The sequence below is a fragment of the Microcaecilia unicolor genome, chromosome 9 (assembly GCF_901765095.1).
Source record: "Microcaecilia unicolor chromosome 9, aMicUni1.1, whole genome shotgun sequence".
Lineage (NCBI taxonomy): Eukaryota > Metazoa > Chordata > Amphibia > Gymnophiona > Siphonopidae > Microcaecilia > Microcaecilia unicolor.
In genome coordinates, this window is record NC_044039.1 from 149,581,688 (window position 1) to 149,604,794 (window position 23,107).

The 23,107-nt window shown below is 43.2% G+C and overlaps 1 protein-coding gene and 1 long non-coding RNA gene across 2 annotated transcripts in view; one reads left to right on the top strand and one right to left on the bottom strand.

Annotated features, from left to right (window-relative positions):
* The window catches only part of IVD (isovaleryl-CoA dehydrogenase), a 98,841-nt gene that overhangs the window by 56,967 nt on the left and 18,767 nt on the right, over positions 1 to 23,107 (bottom strand). Inside the window, exons 2-4 of the mRNA XM_030215155.1 lie at positions 12,012 to 12,101; positions 9,490 to 9,541; positions 2,715 to 2,884 (exon numbers count right to left, since the gene is read on the bottom strand). Of these exons, the coding sequence (XP_030071015.1) occupies positions 2,715 to 2,884; positions 9,490 to 9,541; positions 12,012 to 12,101 (312 nt within the window). The remainder of the gene's footprint in view (positions 1 to 2,714; positions 2,885 to 9,489; positions 9,542 to 12,011; positions 12,102 to 23,107) is intronic.
* Positions 3 to 17,945, top strand: LOC115477982. Its single transcript, XR_003943410.1, has 3 exons — positions 3 to 1,076; positions 7,176 to 7,178; positions 17,935 to 17,945. It is a non-coding gene; the product is annotated as an uncharacterized LOC115477982 (long non-coding RNA).

Genomic DNA, 23,107 nt, shown 5'->3' on the forward strand with positions numbered 1-23,107 from the left:
TGATACAAAAATCACAATAAAGGTTGGTCTGAGTACATTAGGTCTGGTCCATTCCCTCTACAAGTGTATCGAATTTTCTTGAAACAGAGGCAAAAAACCACCATACATGACAAAGTGAACAGAGCAAGTAAGGTATATAGACAATTTTGACAAATAAATAAATTCAACAGTTTAAAAATCTTTAATAAATAAAATCAACAGTTTAAAAAATATAAAAGGTTTAATAATTAACAATGAGTGCCTGCATCAAGGATAATAGGAGCCAGCACCGTTGGTGCAACGGGTACTGAGCACCCGCAATATTGAGTGGACTCCTTCATTGTGTCCAAGCAGGGGTAATTTGTATCATGTTTGACACTCCCAATCATTTAGAAATATTGGCACCTATGCCAGGGATGTATAACTGCGATGAGGAAGCAAGAGTAGAAGTAAGGAAAACTCCCTAACCAGTAAAAAAAAAACCCAGCATAAAATAAAAAGACTCTTGCAGAACCAGGGATGGGGAGGTTGCAATGTATTATCTAGACCGCTCACTGCTTTTAAAAGGGAACCAATCACCTTAGAGGAGGAGGAGCTTCAGTTTCCTTGGAGCCACAAAAGACTGCCTCCCACGCAAGGCGGGGTGATGTTCCACTGCCACACCCTAAGGATACTGTGGCTGCTGAAGAGGCTGAACTTGAATCCATGGAAGTGGGAACAGCTAGAGATTACCAGGAACCCCTAGTGCTGGACCATTGGCAGACTACTGCATAAGGAGCTGAAATTATTTTAAGCAAATATATATAAACTTTTCCTTTTTCACAGCCACAGGAGTGGAGGATAGCAAACCTACTCTGAATAAGAATCTATCCTGTGGGTGGGGCTGTGACAAACCAAGCTAGCCAACTATAGAAATGCTAGTTTAAAGCTGGTCAGTCTGAAGACCCGAGAGAGGGAAGGAAATTAGGAGAGCTGTTCAAAGACTGTTGTTGACTATTGAGCTGGAAGAAAAGGGCTTTGGGGGAATAAGTTGGGCCTGATTTGTTTAGGATAAAAAAATTAAAGACAAATCACTGGAGGACTTATGGGAGCTCATTGTTTGCCCGATTTGAGGCTCTCTTCTTTCTGAACAGAAAGTAAAGAAACATTTAAAGAGACTTTATCTGAGTGAGTCTTCTTTTGTGTAGACTTTGGAAATTTCACCCCGAGTGTACATTACACTTACAAGGGATCCCTGCTGAACTACAGCTACACCAAAAGCACATATGGCTCTGGATTCTCTTGGACAGGAATCTTAGAACTCTTGAGGACAGCTTGCCAAGAAGACATGCCACTATATATAAAGGCTGTCCTATGAACTGGCATGTGCAATTTATCTCTATGTTCTTAATGAAAGATTGTTGGATATGAAATATTTTTGTTAATTTACTGATTTATTCTATTTGTTTTTTGTCTTACCCTGCATCAAGGGTATAGAAACTATTGCCAAAATCTGGACATATTGGATTTTATCTGTTAAATTTTATGTATTTAATTGTCTTATTGTTAAACCTTGACTCGTCTGTATGCCTTGCTTGCCCTTCTCACTGTATACTTTTCTTCAATTAAATGTTATCTGGATGATAAACCATGCTCCTCATATATCCAGCTCCAAAGCTCCCATCCATCCTTAGGTTCAAATCTTCTTTGGCTTGTCTGGCTGCTGCTCCTGCCTACCTTCAGGGTGTCTGTGTTTTCTTATGTCCTTTCTCTCACCTGCTCTTGTGGACCCAGCTGACTACTGTATAAAAATGCTACAGCTATGAGCCTTGGTCCCCTGCCTAGACTTTGGTTCAGGCTCTAAAATGAGGGAAAAAAAGCTTACAGGCCTGTGTGGCTCTTGCTTGAACTCCCAGTGTTGGAGCACTGCAGAGAACAACAGGAAACACAAGGGTGGGGGTCCAAAGGACAGAGTGACATTGTGGTCAGCCATGGTGTGAGAAAGGAAAGGTGTAGCTGGATGCAGGGTCTTGCTTAAGATTTGTGGTCAAGCGAGCTACAGACAAAACCATGTTAGCAAGATAGAAGCTACTCATTAGTATGAGCCAATCAGTAGTAACCATGACATTAGCATAGATCCAATCAGGTATATCTATTGTCATATTATCCATATCCTGAGGGCACCTATAAAAATCAGAGTATTTCCTGGTTTGAGCTAGAGAGAAGGGTTGCCACTCTCTCTCTCCAAGGGAAACCAATGTGACCAGCAGAATTGACAAATTACCTAATTGCTTTCCCTTGTAAAACCTTTAATTGGTAAAAGAAATTATAAAAGATTAGGAACTAATTAACACCAGTTTGCAGCTGGATTATTATATTCCTATAATTAATTGATTGTACATGCCTGTTTTCAATCACTGATTTGACTTGTATCTTGGCAAATAAACTCCTCATCCCAAATGATGATCTGTGGGCTTCACTTAATGATGAAAGGCTGTAAGTATAAATGCTTTTGCTGTATCAGGCTATCTTTCGCTGCATTGTATAACTTGTAATCTAAATCCAGTTTGTCATAAGGCTGGTATCTTTTCCTTAGACCTAACGTCTCTCTCAGTGGCAATTCCTTTTAGAACTTCACAACTTCTTGATTACCCCAGTACTAGTGTTCTTTAGAGATGGAGTCAGATTTGAGGTCTCTGAACTCCTATATTAAAACAGTACCCTCCCACAACCAGAGAAGGAGGAGTCCACATCACCTTAGGTAAGTACTTCTTCTTCTGCGCTTCATTGCCATTACGCACTAACTGGTTGATGCACAAATTTGAGTGGGCACCATAACTCAATGCAACAGCAGCTGAGGCTCGAGACAATTCTTCCATCACCAAGATGTGGTCCAAATATCCCATATCAGATCCTCCATATTCCACTGAAAGAAAAGCAGGCACAGGTGAGTATTCAGTCCTGATATATTCCCATCTTCCCTACATAGACAATTTCAATACTGAGATAACAAATTAGAATAAATAATAGCTTATTGGAGTTTAATGTATTCTGTGATAGACCAAAGCAAGACTACATACACAGGGTGGGAAGGGGGAGATGCACGAACAAATCTGAGGAGGAGGTACACTAGCTGGTGAAGTCAGATTGGGAAATTGCAAATAAAAAAATTGTGTCATTGTCTAGCAACAATTCTCGTAAGGAGTATCCACTGAGGACCCTAAAGAGAAGCATTGGCTCTTCTTGATGTTGATCTCATGATTCACAATATGCCACTAAGTATTTTAAACCTGTTCATGGTGTCGACACAAATACAATGAGGCAATCGGAAGTGGTGCAACAGGATTCCAACCTTCACTGGGGCAGAGATGATGGTTTTCACAGATAAGAGGCCAGCCCAGCCCCGAGGCCACACGCTGTGTACCTGCACTAGGAGGTCACTTCTAGCTCAGTCAGTAGGAAAAATAAGGAAAGCATTGCTTCCAATCTTTCTCTCTGGTGTCCTAGCTGTCCCTGGACTACAGCAGCTCTGCAAGTCCCAGAAAAGGGAACAGGATCATGTCAGCTCCTTAGTTTCTGTAGCTGATTCAGAACACATGAAAGAAAACTGATGTTCAGTGAAAATACAGCACACTTTCCATTAACTGCACAAGTCAGAGAGAGGGTATGTGCATCACAACTTGTCAGAGACCGTGTGAGATGCAGTAACTTGTATGGAAGTGATTGTGTGAGTGCATGATAAGAGTGCAGGACAGTGTGATTACAATCAGCAGGGTCACTGTAACTGTCAGATACTAGAAAGTTACATCAGAAGGCAAGAGTCAACAGAGGGAAGGCCCCCAGGCCTGGGGGGGCGATTCTCCTCATGGCTGTACCTTCCATCTTAAGTAGAGGAGTGTGGTAGCCGTGTTAGTCCACTCAAGGTTATCAATAGAAATCAACCAAAATAAAAAATGGAAAAGAAAATAAGATGATACCTTTTTTATTGGACATAACTTAATACATTTCTTGATTAGCTTTCGAAGGTTGCCCTTCTTCATCAGATCGGAAATAAGCAAATGTGCTAGCTGACAGTGTATATAAGTGAAAACATTCAAGCATTACTATGACAGTCTGACAGGGTGGGAGGATGGGGGTGGGTCGGAGGTATGCATGGGGACATCAAAGCATATCATTGATATTCTAACAGGATGGGTGTGGATAGGTGAGGGGTGGGGTGATCAACAGAGACATACAGCTTTATGGTTTATAATGGGCTAGGAACCCCAGGTCCTTGTTAAGTCCTTTCTGTTGGGTGTTAAAATATTCAATCATTCTGACTTCAAAGGTCTTACGTTCTTGTATGGTTTTAAAGTTACCTTTCAGTATTCTCACTGTGAAATCACTGGTACAGTGTCCTTGTTCTGTGAAGTGCTGTCCCACCGGGGTGGGGGCCCTACTGGCTGTATTGTTCATGTGATGTCTATGTAAATTGAATCTTGTCTTAAGCATCTGGCCTGTTTCTCCAATATAGCATCCTTCGTTACATTTTTTACACTGAATGATATATACCACATTGGAAGATGAGCAATCTGCTACAGTACAAGGAGAAAAAATCCACAGACAGAATTCCCCTTGTAGTGACATACAATCCAGAGCTGGAAAAACTGAGGAAAATCATAAGAGATCTACAACCTATACTCCAGGAGGATGAATTACTGAAAGAGATATTCCCATCCCCACCAGTAATGGCCTTCCGACAACCACCCAACTTAAAACACAAGCTAATCAGAAGTAAACTTCCATCACAGACTGAAAAGGAACAGAAGGGCACACGTCCCTGTAATTTATCCAGTTGCAAACTATGCCAAAATATTTCACAGGACCCCACAGTCATCCACAAAAGAAAGATATTCAACATAAAGGGATCTTTCACTTGCTCATCTTCCAATGTGGTATATATCATTCAGTGTAAAAAATGTAATGAAGGATGCTATATTGGAGAAACAGGCCAGATGCTTAAGACAAGATTCAATTTACATAGACATCACATGAACAATACAGCCAGTAGGGCCCCCACCCCGGTGGGACAGCACTTCACAGAACCAGGACACTGTACCAGTGATTTCACAGTGAGAATACTGAAAGGTAACTTTAAAACCATACAAGAACGTAAGACCTTTGAAGTCAGAATGATTGAATATTTTAACACCAACAGAAAGGACTTAACAAGGACCTGGGGTTCCTAGCCCATTATAAACCATAAAGCTGTATGTCTCTGTTGATCACCCCACCCCTCATCTATCCACACCCATCCTGTTAGAATATCAATGATATGCTTTGATGTCCCCATGCATACCTCCGACCCACCCCCATCCTCCCACCCTGTCAGACTGTCATAGTGTTGCTTGAATGTTTTCACTTATATACACTGTCAGCTAGCACATTTGCTTATTTCCGATCTGATGAAGAAGGGCAACCTTCGAAAGCTAATCAAGAAATGTATTAAGTTATGTCCAATAAAAAAGGTATCATCTTATTTTCTTTTCCATGTTTTACTTTGTTTGATTTCTATTGATATCCTTATAGCTGCAAATGCAAGTAGAGAGCCTCAGCAGGGGGGGGGGGGGGGGGAGAGTAAGACAGACAGTGATGCCGGACCCACAGTATTTTTTTTTGGACTGAAAGACAAGGCTTTTTACCACCTCACGGGGAGATAAAAATTATTCAAGCACCTGTGGTAACTTTTTTTTTTTTAACTGCAGATTTACCGTGGGTCCCTATCCCCATTTCATTCTTTACCTAGTATTAATAAGGTTTATGTTATGTTAGTGAGATTACATCAGGATACAGAAATGCCTTTGTGTGGTGAGTTTTACAGGGAAACAAATGGTGCTGCCTGTATGCTGTGTTGGGAAGATTAAAAAAAAAAAAAAAAGAAGGTGTTAATGGGGAAGGAAAGAGAAAGGGATGTGTTGCTGGTTATCGAGGATGTGCTAGCTCTATGTGTCTATGTAGTGAGGAGGCAAGAGAAGAACGGCCCAGCTGTATGTGTGTGTGTGGGAGGGGGGTGGTCACGGACAGGGAAAGGTATGTCTGCTGTAGGTGTGCAAGGTAGTATGTATGATGCATGGGGGGAAGAGACAAGAGAGGGATGAGCTGGGTGTTATGTGTGTGTGTGTGTGGGGGGGTCAGAAAGATGAACAGGCTGGCCATGTTCATTGGGGAAACAGAAAGGAACAGGTTGGCTGGGGGAGGGAAATACACAAATATTCTGGCTGTAGGTGTGTGTTTGAGGCAGAAAGAGGTGCAGTGTGCATTTAGAAAACAGACAGGCTGACCATGTGTAATGGAGAGGGGCATAGAGAGAGAAAGAGGGAGGGGGCAGACTGGCTGTATGTGTCTGTGTGGGGAGACAAGAGAGGGACATTTTGCCTGTAGATGTGTGCATGGGGAAGGAGGGGGGAGTGCAGAAAGAGGTGGCAGTGCACATAACAGAAGGGGGGACAAAAGAGGATCAGGTTAGCACTGTTGAATTGGGAGGACACAAAAGAGAGGGACGGGATGGGCTGGGCTGTATGTGTGTGGGATAGTGCAGAAAGAAAAGAAGTGATAGTATGCACTGGGTGAGGAGGCAGAGAGATGAATATGCTGGTCAATTGCACCGGGAAGGGGGACAGAGATGGATATGCTGGCTGTAGGTGTGTGAAATGTGTGGGGTAGAAAGAGGTGGCAATGTGTATTGGGAGGGGTTAAAAAGAGAGGGCCAGTCTGGCCATGGTTTATTCAGACTTTCTAGACTGCTCAAGCTGCCACGGCAGAACGAAGCAGTGTACAGGCTAATAAAAAAAATAGAAAACAAGAAAAGAATGATAAATAAACATTCTTCCAAAGAGAAAAAGAGAAAAGACAGAGAGGAGTAAGTCAAGAAAGATAAAAGGTAGAGATGAAGATCTCCAGTTGGTGAGATTCCACATTAATCAGACACTTCAAAAGCCTGCCTAAACAGCCATGCCTTTAGCTCGGTTTTAAAATTGGTAGGATTCAGCGCGGAAGGAGCAGAGGTTATTCCAGATGTGAGGAGATAAGACGAAAAAGGAATAACGCCTAGTTGATTCATAATGGCCAAACTTAGGACCTGGGAGGACAAGACAATGATCATCAAGGGAACACAGCACCCATGCAGGAGAATAAGGAATGGTGAAACAGGCAAGATAGTCTGGTAGATCAACCCTAAGTGCGTTAAAAGTTAGAAGGGCGACTTTGTAAATTATTCAGTACTCTACAGGCAACCAGTGATGCTGATTAAGAAACGGGGTACAATGATCACAGCGAAGGGCGTGACAAAGACGATGGACAGCGATATTCTAAAGAGATTGGAGTTTTGTTTTTGTTTTTTTAGTGATGATTGGGAAAGGCCAGCATAGACAATATTGCAGTAATCGAGTTGTGACGTAAAAAGGGAGAGAATCAATTCGTGGAAAGTATTGTGGTTGAAAAAAAAATGATGAACAGCGCAAAGCTGACAAAACAGGAAAAAAAGAAATCTTAGATAATTGAGAGATTTGTGGATGAAAAGAAAAGGTAGAATCCCAAATGATCCCAATATAGCAAAAATTCGAGACCAGGGTGACCTGGGTCCCAAATACAGAGATAGATGTAGGTGGAGACAGGGTACCAGTGAACCAGCAGGCAATCATCTTGTCAGCATTGAGTACTAAGCGGTGATCTTCTAACCATTTTGCTACTTAAGTTAAACAGGTCTGTAACACAGCTATGGAAGAGGGGGTAGGATATGAAGGGTAGGTCGGGTAAAGAAGGATATTATCAGCATAAAAATATGCTGTGATACCTAAAGACTGAATGAGTGCTGCAAGAGGGCTCAGAAATAGATTAAATAGTAAACGAGAAAGGATACAAACTTGGGGAACACCACAGGAAAATTTCCTAGTAGCTGACGAGGAAGAAAAGGTAGCAGATCTAAAAGAACGATGAAACAGAAAAGAAGTGAACCAAGAGAGAACGTCGCTAGCAATGCCCAAGAGATGAGAAAGAAGAAGGGAGTGGTCTATAAGGTCAAAAGCTGCAGAAAGATCAAGGGAAATGGCCAAGGGGGAGGAGTGGCCTAGTGGTTAGGGTGGTGGACTTTGGTCCTGGGGAACTGAGGAACTGAGTTTGATTCCCGGCACAGGCAACTCCTTGTGACTCTGGGCAAGTCACTTAACCCTCCATTGCCCGCCGCTTTGAGCCTGCCATGAGTGGGAAAGTGCGGGGTACAAATGTAACAAAAAAAAAAAAATTGGGGAAAGAGGGATGACGGAGAGGGATGGGTTGGCTGTACGTGTGTGTGAAAGGAGGGAGCAGAAAGGGGTGGCAGATAGATGGACAGGCTGGCTTTGTATGTGGGGAAGGGGACAGGCTAGACATGTGCAATGTAGGGACAAAGGAACGGTTTTGTTTTAATGCTTTATGTAGTAAATCCTGCCATGGTCCTTATATTCTTCTCCTATATCTACACTAAAATGTACAGCATTTAAAGGGTAGAAAGTGCATTTTCTGGCACTTCAGTCATTTGGCCAATGGCTTGCAAATATGACAACTTTGTGAAATTTGGTTCGCTGTGCCAAGAGGATGTAGGTAGAGACTTTGTTTTGGAAGTTAGTGCAGGCATGCTAGACTGATCTAGGTCCTGAGTGACTTTTTTGTAGGGTTGTATTGCTTCACAATGTGTCTGGGAATTAGAGAGTTTACACTGAAGTTAACAAGATTACACTAGAATTAGAAATGTTTCTGAACGGTGAGTTTTATGAGGAAGTTTTCTGGCTCTGCACCCGTTGTTGAGGGAGGACCAAGGGGCTGTGAGGATGCAGAACTTGTTTGGCTTTAATACCTTATGGTGTGCTGCTGGGGGACTATACCTCTTTGCTTCACCTAAAGGTGGTGCTGTCACACAGCTGATGGCATACTTTAGGAAAGGAGACTACTGGCTTCTGGGACAGATTTACTGAAGTTTCTTTACTCACAGACACAGAATAGGAAAAAAGCCTACTAAATCAGTTTCTAAAAGTGCTATTGCTGATCTGGGAGGGGATTCTCGCCCCTCATTGCCCCCCCCCCCCCCCAAAAAAAAAAAAAAAGAATCATTGCAGACAGTATTGGAGGGGTGCCAAAGGAGGTCTTTACTGCTGGCTCCTAAGTTTTTGAGCTGGCTCCTAGATTTAATAGAAGTGTCAAGGCCTGCATTACAGCCCTCCCAGCTCAAACCACTAAACTCCATCTTCTTAGCCACATTGTTGTCCCACCTCTTCCTGACTGCTGCCTCACTACCTTTGTGCGTCTTCCCAAGTGCCTTCCCATGTGGCCTCTCTGGCCACATGGGTATCACTTCCAGGTCCTTGGCCAAATTCTGCATGGCACAGAATTCTAGGAGTAAACTACACAGAGCTTTTAACACAAAACACTCCAGTGTACCCAGGAAGAAGTTACCATAAAAACAAGGAAGAAAAAAAAAAGGAGGGAGAGATCCAGAATGAGAAGAAAGGATAGACTCACCAGGAGCCGTGATTCCTAGCACTCCTAAGTCCCCCAGCTTCTTCCAAAAGGCCTACAAACACAAAACAGAACTATCAAAATAAGCCCAATGTGTACTGCCACACAGGAGATCAAAGCCATGGACTGGAATTCTATGGTGACAATGTTTACTGCTTGTGGGAAGGGGCTCAAGCTGTTATACAATGGTGATGCTTACTGGTCAGAATCAGGGAGCATGCTCACTGGATTCTGAAGGGATCCACAGTCCAAAGGATTGTCAGGAAAGCAACAGAACTGGGTATTAGGAATTTAGAGTTTTTTTTTTTGGGGGGGGGGGGGCTGAGGGAACCTAAAAATAAGGGAAGACTGATGCAGCCATGACTATCTAAGATTAGCAAGGCTGTGATGTGGATTTCTGCCCATAAAATTTACTTCCCTTTATTGCTTAAAATGGGCTCCCAATTTAACAATGGGTTTGGTTAGCGTGTACTTCAGTTTATCTGAGGGGATTACGGCCCATACCAGGTCCACTCTCATTTTAAGTTGTCTTCTTATATTAAGGGAAGGGGGAACTTGAAACAGCAAAGGAGAGTTATCACACAAAAGTATTTTCTTCTATTCATTTGGAGCTGACATTTTGCTGGGGATTCCCACTTGCATGGCTAACTCATCCAGCCTATCATTACAGAAAACTAAACTTGCCTACCTGTTAACAGGTGCTCTTTGCACACAGTTCATAGTTTATTCTTATTCACTAAACTGCCTATAAAAGTGCTTATCTAGGTGGTGTACAATATAAAATAACTGAGCAGGGGGAGTTAGCAAAATGGGAACATGGAGGCCTAGGTTACAATTAAAAAGAACAATCTAAAACATACCAATTATAATATAAAAGCTAAGCTGTAAGTTTCAAGGGGCTACTTTCTACTTATGATACAACAGGGAGGAAGGAAATATCACCATTTAACAGGACCCAAATTCCAATGCAGTTGGGTCAACCACAAAATGTAGACGTGGTGGGAACACCATGGTGCTGCATGTTATGTGATCCCCTTCAGAAAAAGGATTTATGTGGGCTAAGACATAAGCCTGCCTCATCCCATTATAATGGATGATTACAATCTCAGTTTCACCACGTGCCTAATACACACTATTACGGTCTACAATAAAGTCTGGGGTAATATAGAATGGCGTGGAGAACCCTGGTGGAGCAGAGGTAATGGGAGGATCATTCCTGTAAAACATATATCTTTCTACCTTGTATACAATGTGTTTGCAAGCGACTATGGCATCCCCTGGGCAATAAAATTTTCAACAATCAGACAACAAAAACAAAAACGTGGAGAAAAAAAGACATCAGGTATTACAGAAATACCTCTTTGTCAAAGGACAAGCCTTTTGTATAATGAGGGAACCATATCAATCATGTGTCTTCAAAAAAAACTCCACAAAACTCTTTTGCCACTGGCTTAACCATGTGCTCTACAAACACTTGTAAAGGAGACCTAAATAACCCAATTTATAAGGCTTGGAAAGAGTACTTATCTTGGCTGAAGAATTATCCAACTTTATATTATGAACCCAGCCTCGCATACACTGTACTCCACACTTCTGTAAAGTCCCGACAGGGTCGCCATGTTTCGCTATGATATAGCTGCTTCAGGGGAATATTTATAAGAGTAAGAAAAGTCCAAGCTCATAACGTCTCGCCGTCTCCACTTTACTCTGGTTCAAAAAATGGCGGTATAAATTGGGTTATTTAGGTCTCCTTTACAAGTGTTTGTAGAGCACATGGTTAAGCCAGTGGCAAAAGAGTTTTGTGGAGTTTTTTTTGAAGACACATGATTGATATGGTTCCCTTATTATACAAAAGGCTTGTCCTTTGACAAAGAGGTGTTTCTGTAATACCTGATGTCTTTTTTTCTCCACGTTTTTGTTTTTGTTGTGTGATTGTTGAAAATTTTATTGCCCAGGGGATGCCATAGTCGCTTGCAAACACATTGTATACAAGGTAGAAAGATATATGTTTTGCAGATAATAGATTCTACCTATTCCGTTGGATTACAAGGATCATTCCTGTCCCATGAAGAAAACACAAATGAGGTAAAAGTTTGGGAATACTTCGCTTCTTTTTCAAGGTGGCGAGTAGGGACAGGGCTGGATCAGACATTTTTTTCTAAGCACATCCCTAGGTTATGCACAACTAATATGCCACTTAACAGCAATTCAAAGTCACTTCAGATCCTGGGTTCACAATAAGGTTTGTTGTTCAAGAATAAACCAGAATTTGCATCCACAAACACTCACTCTGCCTTCTACAGTTGACCTCATTAACCTATTTTATACAACGGAAGACAGCCTGCATGGCTGGGGAAAGAGCAGAAAATCTGTACATAACAGAAAAGGCCTTCTAGGCTTTTTTACAACTGTGAAAGAAAAGCCCTAAGTTGGTGCCATCTGATGACATGGCCTACTTGTATGGCTGACGACTCCTGCTCATTTATGGAGAAGCATACATACACTAAACACGGACAGAGACCCACCTTCATGTCTTTGAAGTCATTGTCCAGGTCAATCTGTTGGGCCTTTGGGGCCAGGTTCTCCTGACAAAATTTATACATGGTTTCTCTGAGCTATTGAAAAAAAAAATTAATATTAAATCCTACATAGCAAGGTTTACACATCTTAGCTGCCGTATATCATTAATTGGAGAATGAATCTCTCTCTCTTGTGCACCCTAAGACCATTCCACTGGCAACAGTAATTCTATTCCTGATGAGTGGCATAAACATTTTACTAACTTAAAATTGGCAGTAAGTTGATTTTCCAACAGATTGCCACAGCCAAAGAAAAAAAAAAGTACAGAATTATTTTCATAAATTTCAACATATTCCAAGGGGTGTGGTTATCAATATGAGCTACTGTTAAGATAGCATGAGTTCATGGTAAAGTAACCTATTTTAACATGTCCCATTTTATGTGATCAGACCTAGATACCAATAACTGGAGTTAACTGTAAAATAACATCTTAACGGTTGCCCATATTGATAATTTCCAACCTGATACACCATTCATTAAAGCAACATGAAAACTTTGGTCTTTTTATTGTACATCACTTTGCTGTGTGTGTTGAAAGGTGGTATAGAAAACTCCTCCATAAATTAATGGTGTAACTACTCAATCAGCAAACTTACCCATAATGAGTTCAGCTTACATGCTCTCTGCAAGTGCATTTTAACCTAGCTTTTCTCTCTTGTAATTTTGAGGATCACAACCTTCCGCCCACTATTCTCTAACCTTTGGTTTCTGCTGGCAGAAAAAGCAGTTTACAGGGAACACTTCAGCATAAGCTTAATTGTTGAATTGGATATCAGGCATGGAAGCATATTTTCAAAGCACTTAGACTTACAAAGTCTAAGTGCTTTGAAAATGAGCCCCATAATAACCTATAGAACTTTGTAAGTCTAAGGGGCCCTTTTACCAAGCTGCGTAAGCGTCTATGTGTGCCCAGCGTGTGCCAAAATGGAGTTACCGCACGGATACCGTGTGGCCCTTGCGGTAATTTCATTTTTGGTGCGTCTGCTATACGGGCCCGAAAAATATTTTTTTATTTTCTGGCGCACATCAGCTGCGCGCACCGAGTGGCATTTGGCACATGTAGGTCATTACCACCCGGTTACCACGTGAGACTTTACCACTAGGTCTATGGCTGGTGGTAAGGTCTCAGATCCAAAATGGTCGCACGGCAACTTTGATTTTGTCACACGTCCATTTTCATCAAAAATAAAAAAGGGCTTTGTTTACAGGCGCGCTGAAAAATGGATTGGCACACGCCCAAAACCCGCACCTACACTACCGCAAGCCATTTTTCGGCACACCTTAGTAAATGGACACCTAAGTGCTTTGAAAATGAGCCCCATGTTCTCGTAATGTTTATTTGAAGATGTAATGCCATGAATACAACTGTCTCCATCATAAAGCTTCTCCATCCTAGCCATGGCCTCCTGTTGAAAGGCACATACTGCACCTCCCTTCAGAATCCAGCACACGGAGTGGAAGAGAGTAACGTATCAGTGAGAGCAATGGGCTGAGAATAAGGAGGGAAGCCAGGACTGAAATCCCATCGCCACTCACCAAGATCGTAAGAAGTCACTTAACCCTCCACTAGGGCCAATGCTCTAATTGTTATGCCCTTAAGAGACAAGGAAACGCCTATTGTACCTCAATATAACTTACCCTGAGCTACTCCTGAAAAGGTATGAACAAAATCCCAAATCTCTTCCCCTTCCCCTCCCCACTTGTATCAGTCAGCATATGTTGCTACAGACTGTAAACCAAGATTCTCTCCCTACAGGGGGCTGACAATACTACCTCCACAGCAGTCCCAGCCCTACTCAATGCAAAGATCAAGAAATTAATCCATGCTGCTACTGGATTATCAGACCACCCCTGTTTTCCCAAACTTTTTTTTTTGGAGGAGGGGGGAGGGAGATTTAGCTCACACCTTTTCAGTAGTAATTCAAGGCAAGTTGCATTCAGAAGGCTTACAATCTAATGTTATACCTGAAGAAATGAAGGGTTGAGTGATTTGCCTAAAAATCACAAGGAGCAGCAGCGGTATTTGAACCCTTGTAGTCAGCTCAGTGATCTGACAATCTGTGAAGTCTCTGGTTTAGCATCAGCATTATTTGTTTTCTTTTGGTTATAGTTATTTTTCATTTGGACTACTGCAGTCTGTTTATTCTCTAATCCCCAATAGACCCAACTGCCAGGATGCAGTTGATTCAAAATACTGCAGCAAAGTAGTCAAGAGGACAGGGAGGTGGGAAAGGTTAACTTCAAAACTTCAGTGGTACAAAAAAAAAATTCCATTAAACATTTTACCTCATATTATCCTATGGACAATAGTTAAGGCAGAGATGCCAAGTTACCCAGTTCCAGGCTGGAGACTTTTCGGCCTGTCCTGATTTTGACCTTACATCCCATTGTAGTGTGGGGTTTGTAGTGCCTGATCCTACCCATTGAAATCAGTACAGCAGGTCCCATAATGCAACACATGAGGGTGGTCAGAAATCCAGGACTGTCCCAAAATCTCTAGCCTTGCACTGGGTAACTTGTCATTTCTGTTAAGGCACCATCAAATTTACGTAAATATGTGTCGGTGTATACTCTTGGTTTTTGCCAGGTACTTGTGACCTAGCTTGGCCACTGTTGGAAACAGGATATTGGGCTAGACGAACCATTGGACTGACCCAATATGGCTACTCTCATGTTCTTATGTAACATTCATCATACTCTATACGTTTGTGGATTAATAAGTACAAATAGGAGAACCTTTACTGATGGGGAGAGGGAGCCACAAAAATGGAACCTGATGCCTAAATCTTAGTTTGGAATAAAATTATAAGCTATTTCTGTGAAAGCTGTGGACTTTTACAAGGAGTTAATAACCAATTAAACTGACATGATCCAGGTCTAGTCAGAATTTCTTTGTATTAGTAAAACATATTGTAGAAATGATGCTACAAGTTGTTCTCTTTTCTCCGTTTTGTTACAATTCACCCCACATCTACATAGGATAGAAACAGGATATAAATGTATTTTAAAATTAATCAAATTAAATTCTTCATGAGGGAGGTCAATTTAACTTGAAAATTAGGCAATAGGTGACATATCCTATATAATAAAAGGCACCTCCAACATTCTGAAGCTGACTGCATGGCTGAGGCATTCCAGCTCTCTGTATCCATCTCCTGAATTGACATCACGTACTTCCGGATTCGTCACAAGCAGAAGTGACCAACCACACGAGGTTTCTCGGCTTCAGAATGTTGGAGGTGCATTCTATTAAATAGGATTGGTCAGTTCCTTGAAGCACAGCCAGAGCTCAGCGTCCTGCACAGTAATGCACAGACACAAGAGAGAGAGGGGGGGGGGGGCATCTCTGTCACACACACACTCTCTCTCTCACAGTCAATGTCTTTCTCACTCTCACACACTGTCTCTCACACACTCTGCCTCACACTGTATCACATTCACTCTCTATGTGTCACACAGAGGCATATTTTCAAAGCACTTAGACTTACAAAGTTCCATAGTAACCTGTGGAACTTTGTGAGTCTAAGTGCTTTGAAAATCAGCCCCACAGTAACTCACACACTCTCTTGGTCTCATACACTCAGTCTCACACACATCTCTCTCTTGCACATACTGTATCTGTGTGAAACATACTCTCTCTCTCTCACACACTGTGTCTCACATACGCACTTGCACACACACTCATTCTCACACACACACACACACTCGCACCCAGACTCACTCTCTCTGTCTCACACACACACACTCGCACATTCACTCTCTCTCTCACACACAGTCACTCTCACATACACTCTCTCCAACATACACACTCCGAGGAAAACCTTGCTAGCGTCCATTTCATTTGTTTCAGAAACGGGCCTTTTTTACTAGTATGACAAAGGGGAAGATACCTAATGTTTAGAGTTTATATTTTTAACCAATTGTGATAAGAGTAGAATAATCACAAAAGAGTACTGAACCACTGCCTGACCTCCTCAGGCTCTCCATCTCATTAAGTCTTCCCCTCTCCTTTGCCTTGGTATCTTTTTTTTTCTATTGTTTGGTCATAGCTCTTCCTAAGGGCATGTGGAAGGTTTTGTCATTAACACCACCCTAAGGTTTGGGGTCTCCTCTCCCATGGTACAACCACAATTTAAACTGAGCCAAAGACCAAGAGATGAGCAGCCTTCCCCCCATCTTCTCCTCAACCACCACTGACTGGCTCCATGAAAACCCTTCCCTGTCAGTCTGATTAGAGTTGGCAGGAGGAAGGGAGGGGGGCAGGTGAACGTGGGCACTTTGGGTCATCGATATGGCTAGCTCAATCACTAAGTGGATTAGGCATCCATAGGGTGTCAGAATTCAGGAGGCAGAAAGAATTCTGCAGTAGCCTGGGCACTTAGAAACCTCAAGCACATAGAAGCCAGCTCTGTAAATGCTGAGCGTCTCCACTACTGAGTAAGCTCCTTCACTGTGTCCAGGGACCAGGAAGCGCAATTTGTATTGTTTGGCATCCTCAATCATTTTGAAATGTTGACACCCACCCCCCTCCACAACAGGAAGTTTATGTTGGAGGGGAGCACGATGTTGGGGGCCTTTGAACACCTGCCTGGTTTCAAGGCCCTGTGCCACAGCAAGGGTAAGCTAAGGGAAGAGGTGGGGAAAATGCTGGATGTGACAGGAGGACAGGGAAGGAGAGATACCAAGCACAGGTCGGGGATGGGGGGAAGAAGAGAAGGGAAAATGCTGGAAACCAGGACCTTCCTGAGGGCTGTGTGAGCAGTATGGCCGCACAGGGTGCAAAAATTGCTCCCTGTCCACTGTCACCTCTACAGTAGAGAGCTGCACAGGGACAGAAATGTAACCTGTCCCCACTGGAATCTTACCAGATATAAGGGTATTTTCTTGCTATCTCACCTTTGCTGGTCTGGAGCCTATACAAGCCTCAACCATTCTTTTATAATCAAGACGGAATCTACAGCCCTTGCCGTAAATACATCTGAAACCATCAGAAACCAGCTTTTCACAGAAGAAACATTACTGCTGGGTATACCATGATGACTTCATCCAAGGATACGTTGTTCACTATCAACTAGCCTCCAGTTATCTCCTGGGAAGAGCGGAGACGCATATTTCACAGAGACCATGGCTCCAAGATTTTAATGAGAATCAAGAGGGAGGTTTGCTCATCTGATAACAGTTTCTCTGCTAAGAACAAGGCTTCTCTTTGATTTGACTGGACAGAATTACACCGTTGTGATTGGTATCATCTGACCCAGAAAGATGCCAATGTTGAACTGAAGAAGAAGAAGAGAAAGGGGAAGACCAGAACACTTGTTAGAGAATAGACGGCTCTGAGAGAAAGCAAGAGACTGATTTTCCAAATACACCAATGAACTGCATACCTTGTAACAAACTGACAAGGTCAGCTAAGCTACAATACTAGGCCTCACTCGAAAGACTGTGCCATCAGTATCAGAGCACAGACCTTGGATTTTATTCCTGGACTGAGACTCGCTGGGGCTTCAGCTTGAGTCTCAGAGGAGGAATCCGATTCTTTACCACTGGAATTCTGCAATAACATAGAAACATGATGGCAGATAAAGGCCATATGGCCCATCCAGTCTGCCCATCCTCTGTAACCCCTAACTTCCTTTTCCTAAGCAAGCCCACATGCTTATCCCAAGCCTTTTTAAATTCTGACACAGTCCTCAACTCCACAACCTCCAACGGGAGGCCATTCCATGCCTCCATCACCCTTTCTATGAAATAACACTTTCTTAGATTACTCCTAAGCCTATTCCCTCTTAACTTCATAGTATGCCTCCTCGTTCTAGAGCTCTCCTTCAGTTGAAAAAGGTTCACTTCATGTACATAAATGCCCTTGAGATATTTAAACATCTCTATCATGTCTAAACGTCTCTATCATGTGTTCTCTCTCCCTCCTCTCTTCCAGAGTATACATGTTGAGGTTCATAAGCCTGTCCCTATATATTTTTGTTCACGCTTACTAATTTTGTATCCGCCCTCTGGACCGACTCCATCCTGTTTATATCTTTTCATAGGTGCGGTCTCCAGAACTGCACATTGTACTCTAAATGGGGCCTCACTATCACCTCCTTTTTCCTGCTGGTCATCCCTCTTTTTATGCACCCAAGCATCCTTCTGGCTTTGACCGTTGCTTTTTCTACCTGTTTGGAAGTTTTAAGGTTATCAGACAATCTCCACAGTCTTTTCCCCTTAGTTTTAAAACTTGAACTTTGTAACACAGCATTAACAGATAGCCTCTTTCAGGCACTGCAGGATCTAGTTTAGTATTAAGCGGGAATAAAAAGAGAGATAAAGAGAGGGAGAGAAAAGCAAGCATTATTAACTAGTTGCTATAGAGTACAACCCTTTCCCCATAGTTTTAAACTGAAACCTATTCTAGAGGTAGAAACTTAACAGCCAAAAACTTTAAAAGGCTCAAATCTTGTTCTAAAAGACAGTTATTTTGTATTCTTTGGTTGCTGGAGAGGTAGCACAGCCAGTGACCTCAATTAGGTGTTAACTATGGTGTGAGGAAGTAGAATATTTGCATAGGTTGCTGAGTTAGCTTCAAAGAGCCTGTTTTGAAAATGGCCCCTTAGATTCAAAACTACATAAAGAGGAAAGGTCTCACTGAACTATCTTTCTGAGAAGTTCTGAGAGAAGAGGACATTTCTCTAGCAAGTGAACATTATTTTGCTTTGTGCTTTGGGAACTTAAAGACTGGGGTTTAAAGGAGGAATTGTTGGTTAGTGTTAGGCAAAATAAAAATATAAAAAGCAAATTTTATCAACTAATCTCCACAGTCTTTTCTACTTAGTTTTAAAAACTTTGTACCACAGCATTAACAGATAGAATCTAACAGGCTGATCTAATTTAGTCTTCCCGCCACCCCTAGGACAACTCATTTATAGTCAGTTTTTGTAATTAGGGTAACAAGCAAGGAGTGCTCTTACAGAGTTGTTTTTTTTTTTTTATTTATAAATTTACATTTATATCAATACAAGGTTAACACACTTGTCCAGAAAATAACTATACTGTTCAGCAAAATTATAGCAAGTTACAAACATCAAATAACTAAAGAAAAAAAATTTTCACACAGCAAGTTAATCAAAGTCCTCATTAATAGGATTCAAAATTTACCATTGTGGAAAAAAAAAGAAAAAGTATTTCTCAAGTAAGCTAAACTAGGTCGGATTTCCATTAGGAAATTCAAAGTGCCCTTACTTCACATAGAGCTCATACTAATTACTCCCCTGACCTTTTGCAGCCAAGAAGGAGGAGAGCTGAGAAGGGTCATAGAAGACATACTTATTAGACTGATATTTAATCAGGCATTTACATGGGTACTTTAAGAAGAAAGAAGCACCTACTTTAAGAAGAAAGAATTACTCCTGGACGCATAAGTAAAAATCTTTGTCTCCGTTTTTGAGTTTCTTTAGTTACATCTGGGAAGAGATACACCTTTAATCCAAGAAAGCTTTTATGCTTATTCTGGAAGGAAAGCTTCATCAACCAGTTTTTATCTGGTGATAAGGCTACAGTGGCAATTAACGTAGAAGATTTTATTAAATCAGTATCTGAGGATTCCAATATCCTCGAAATATCTGATGCCAAATTTTCCTGAGATATTTGGTCTTTTTGAGGTAAATAATATGTTTGTGTAAAAGGTGGAACCATTTCTTCAGAAACCCCCAATATCTCAGTTATATACCTCTTAAGCATTTCTCTTGGTAGCACCCCTATTTTTTTTAGGAAAATTCAGAAAGCGGATATTATTATTTCTAGTTACATTTTCTAGGAACTCAGTTCGTCTCCTTAAGATAGTTAAATCTTTAATCATAGTCTCTTGCTTTAATTGTACTACTTTCAGTTCTTTCTCCATATCTGTTTGTCGGTTTACAATTGTCTCTACCCTGGTTTCAGTACCTTGAGCCTTTAAGTTCAAAGAAACAACTTCCTGAGAAATTTGTTTTATTTGCATGCTTAGGGATTGACCCAAGTCAACAATCAATGTCCATAAAGTATCCATGGTAATTTCAGTAGGTTTTCGAAGTAAAGGAAATTGTACCTCTGTAACACCAGAAGAAAGTTGCACTCCAGGTTCTCTTTCAGTCTCCCCCTGAACTTGGCTGGAAATTGCTGTTAATGTCCCTCCAGAGGCACCTTGCTCTTCTAAGGCCACTTTCTCTGCTTGTTGTCTGTCCTCCTCGGTCCATTGAACTGCTACACTCTGTGGTGGCGTCCGACTGGAAACCGGCGTCGACGTGTTCATTCCGGAGGGCTGCAGGGGAGGCGCTCTCTCATTGGGACTGAGCGACAGCTCCAGCCCAGAGGTCTCCGTGGCGTTTCCACCTTCACCCGGAGGACCTAGCGGGCACGGTCCCGATGTATTCGGCAAGTCAGTTCTCTGATAGTAAGCAGTTATTGTGGATTGCGCTGGGGGAATTTGCCGTGAAGGGGGAGCAGAGGAGGAAACGCGACCCCTTCTTTTAGGCATTTTCTCCGAGAGCTTGAGGGTTGTCCGACCTATGCAGCGGCCATTTTGAATCCTCTTACAGAGTTTTAAATACATTTCATTACCATCTAAGAAGGAAACACTAAATAAATCACACAATATACTATATAAACTAAAAGACGTTTTTATATTAAGCTAATATCCTTAATACTTTAGCAAGTTTTAAAATTATTGAAAAACTCAAAAATACTAAGATGAAGTCAGCAGTCCTGCAGCGAGAGGGGCGCTATCCAGTCTTTTGCATTGTCACATGTATGATTATCTCCCAGTTGGTGAGATGTCATATGTGTGTGCCCGATGCAAAGAGTTCCTAGCTCTCAGAGAACGTGTCCGTTCTCTTGAGGCTAGAGGAGCAGACTTGGTGGAGCTGAGGGAGACAAAGAGGTACATAGAGGAGATCTACAGGGATGTTGTAGAGAAGTCCCACCTCCAGTCTAGTAGCCCCTGTGCTACCTTGGAGGAGGGTGGTCTCCTAGAAGGAGAGCATCACCCTGGTGAAGTAGGAAGTACTTCTGTAGCCAGGACCTGCCCACCAGGGGATGTACTATCCTCTTGCACCGAGGATATGTCTCCAAGTGCTGCCCAGGAGGGAATGGTTAGGACAGCTGTTATAGTTGGTGATTCAACCATTAGGCATATAGATAGCTGGGTGGCTGGTGGACGTGAAGATCTCCTGGTGACTTGCCTGCCTGGTGCGAAGGTGGCGGACCTCACGCATCACCTAGATAGGATTTTAGATAGTGCTGGGGAAGAGCCTTCCATATCATCAAGCAGATCAATCCATAGACTGGTGGGATGTACCCAAGCAGTACTCACCCAGGGCGAGACATGGAAATCCCAGAACGCAACACTGAAGCCCCAAACTGGGCCTCGGCCCGTGCTGCCACGTCCAAGCGATAATGCCGTGAGAAGGTATGAGCCGAAGCCTAAGTCGCCGATCTGCAAATCTCCTCCAAGGAAACGGACCTGGACTCTGCCATCGAAGCCGCCTGTGCTCTAGAACAATGAGCCTTCAGCTGGATAGGCGGCACCTTCCCTGCGGCCACATAAGCTGCCGCAATCGTTTCCTTGACCCAACGTGCCGCAATCGTTTCCTTGACCCAACGTGCCACGGTAGGTTTAGATGCCTGCAGACCCCTACGGGGGCCTGCAAACAGCACGAACAGGTGATCCAACTTCCGGAAATCGTTTGTCACTTCCAAATATCTGATGATAACTCGTCTAATATCCAGGCATCTGAGAGCACGATACTCCTCTGGCTAATCCTCCCTACGGAAGGAGGGTAGACAAAGCTGCTGATTCACATGGAAGTGAGAAACAATCTTGGACAGGAAGGAAGGCACTGGGCAAATAGACACTCCTGCCTCCGAGAACCGCAGGAACAGCTCTCTACACGAGAGCGCCTGGAGCTCGGAAACCCTCCTGGCTGAAGTGATTGCCACCAAAAAGACCGCTTTCAACGTCATGTCCTTCAGAGACAGCCGCGATAATGACTCAAAGGGCGGCTTCTGCAAGGCCCGCAGCACCAGATTGAGATTCCACGTAGCCACTATCGAGTGCAGAGGAGGGCGTAGGTGATTAACCCCTTTGAGAAAACACACCACATCTGGCTGAGAAGCCAGGGATGCACCCTTCAGGCGACTCCTGAAGCAAGCTAGAGCCGCTACCTGGACCTTAAGAGAGCTGAGCGACAGGCCTTTCTCCAGACCTTCTTGCAGGAATGCCAACACTGAAGCAACTGGCGCCGTGAAGGGCGACAGGGATCCTGCCTCGCACCATGATACAAAGGTACGCCATACCCTGGCGTACATAGTAGAAGTAGAGCGCTTCTGTGCTCTCAGCATAGTGGCAATGACCTTGTCCGAGAAGCTTTTCTTCTTCAGCCGCTTCCGCTCAAGAGCCAGGCCATAAGACCAAAGGGGGAGGGATCCTCCATCACCACGGGACCCTGATGTAAGAGGCCCCGCTCCGCTGGAAGCCGCAGAGGACTTTCTACGGAAAGCCGGATCAGGTCCGCATACCAAGGGCGTCTGGGCCAGTCTGGACCCACCAGGACCACCTGGCCTGGTTGTTTCGCCACCCGGCCGAGAATTCTGCCCAGCATAGGCCAAGGCGGGAACAGGTAGAGAAGCTCCTGTACCGGCCACTGCTGGAGAAGAGCATCAACCCCTAGAGATCGAGGGTCCCGTCCTCTGCTGAAGAACTGCGGCACTTGGCAATTGGCCGAGGTCACCATCAGATCCAAGGTCGGCATGCCCCAGCGCTTCGTAATCTCCAAGAACACCCGAGCAGACAGTTGCCACTCTCTGGGATCCAAGGTATGGCGACTGAGAAAGTCCGCCTCGACATTCAGGACTCCCGCAATGTGAGCCGCCGACAGCTGGTCCAGATTTGCCTCTGCCCACTGGCATAACTTCATGGCCTCCCTGACTAGGGGGGCACTCCTGGTACCTCCCCGGCGATTGACATAGGCCACGGCCGTGGCATTGTCCGACAGGACTCGAACTAGCTTCAGTA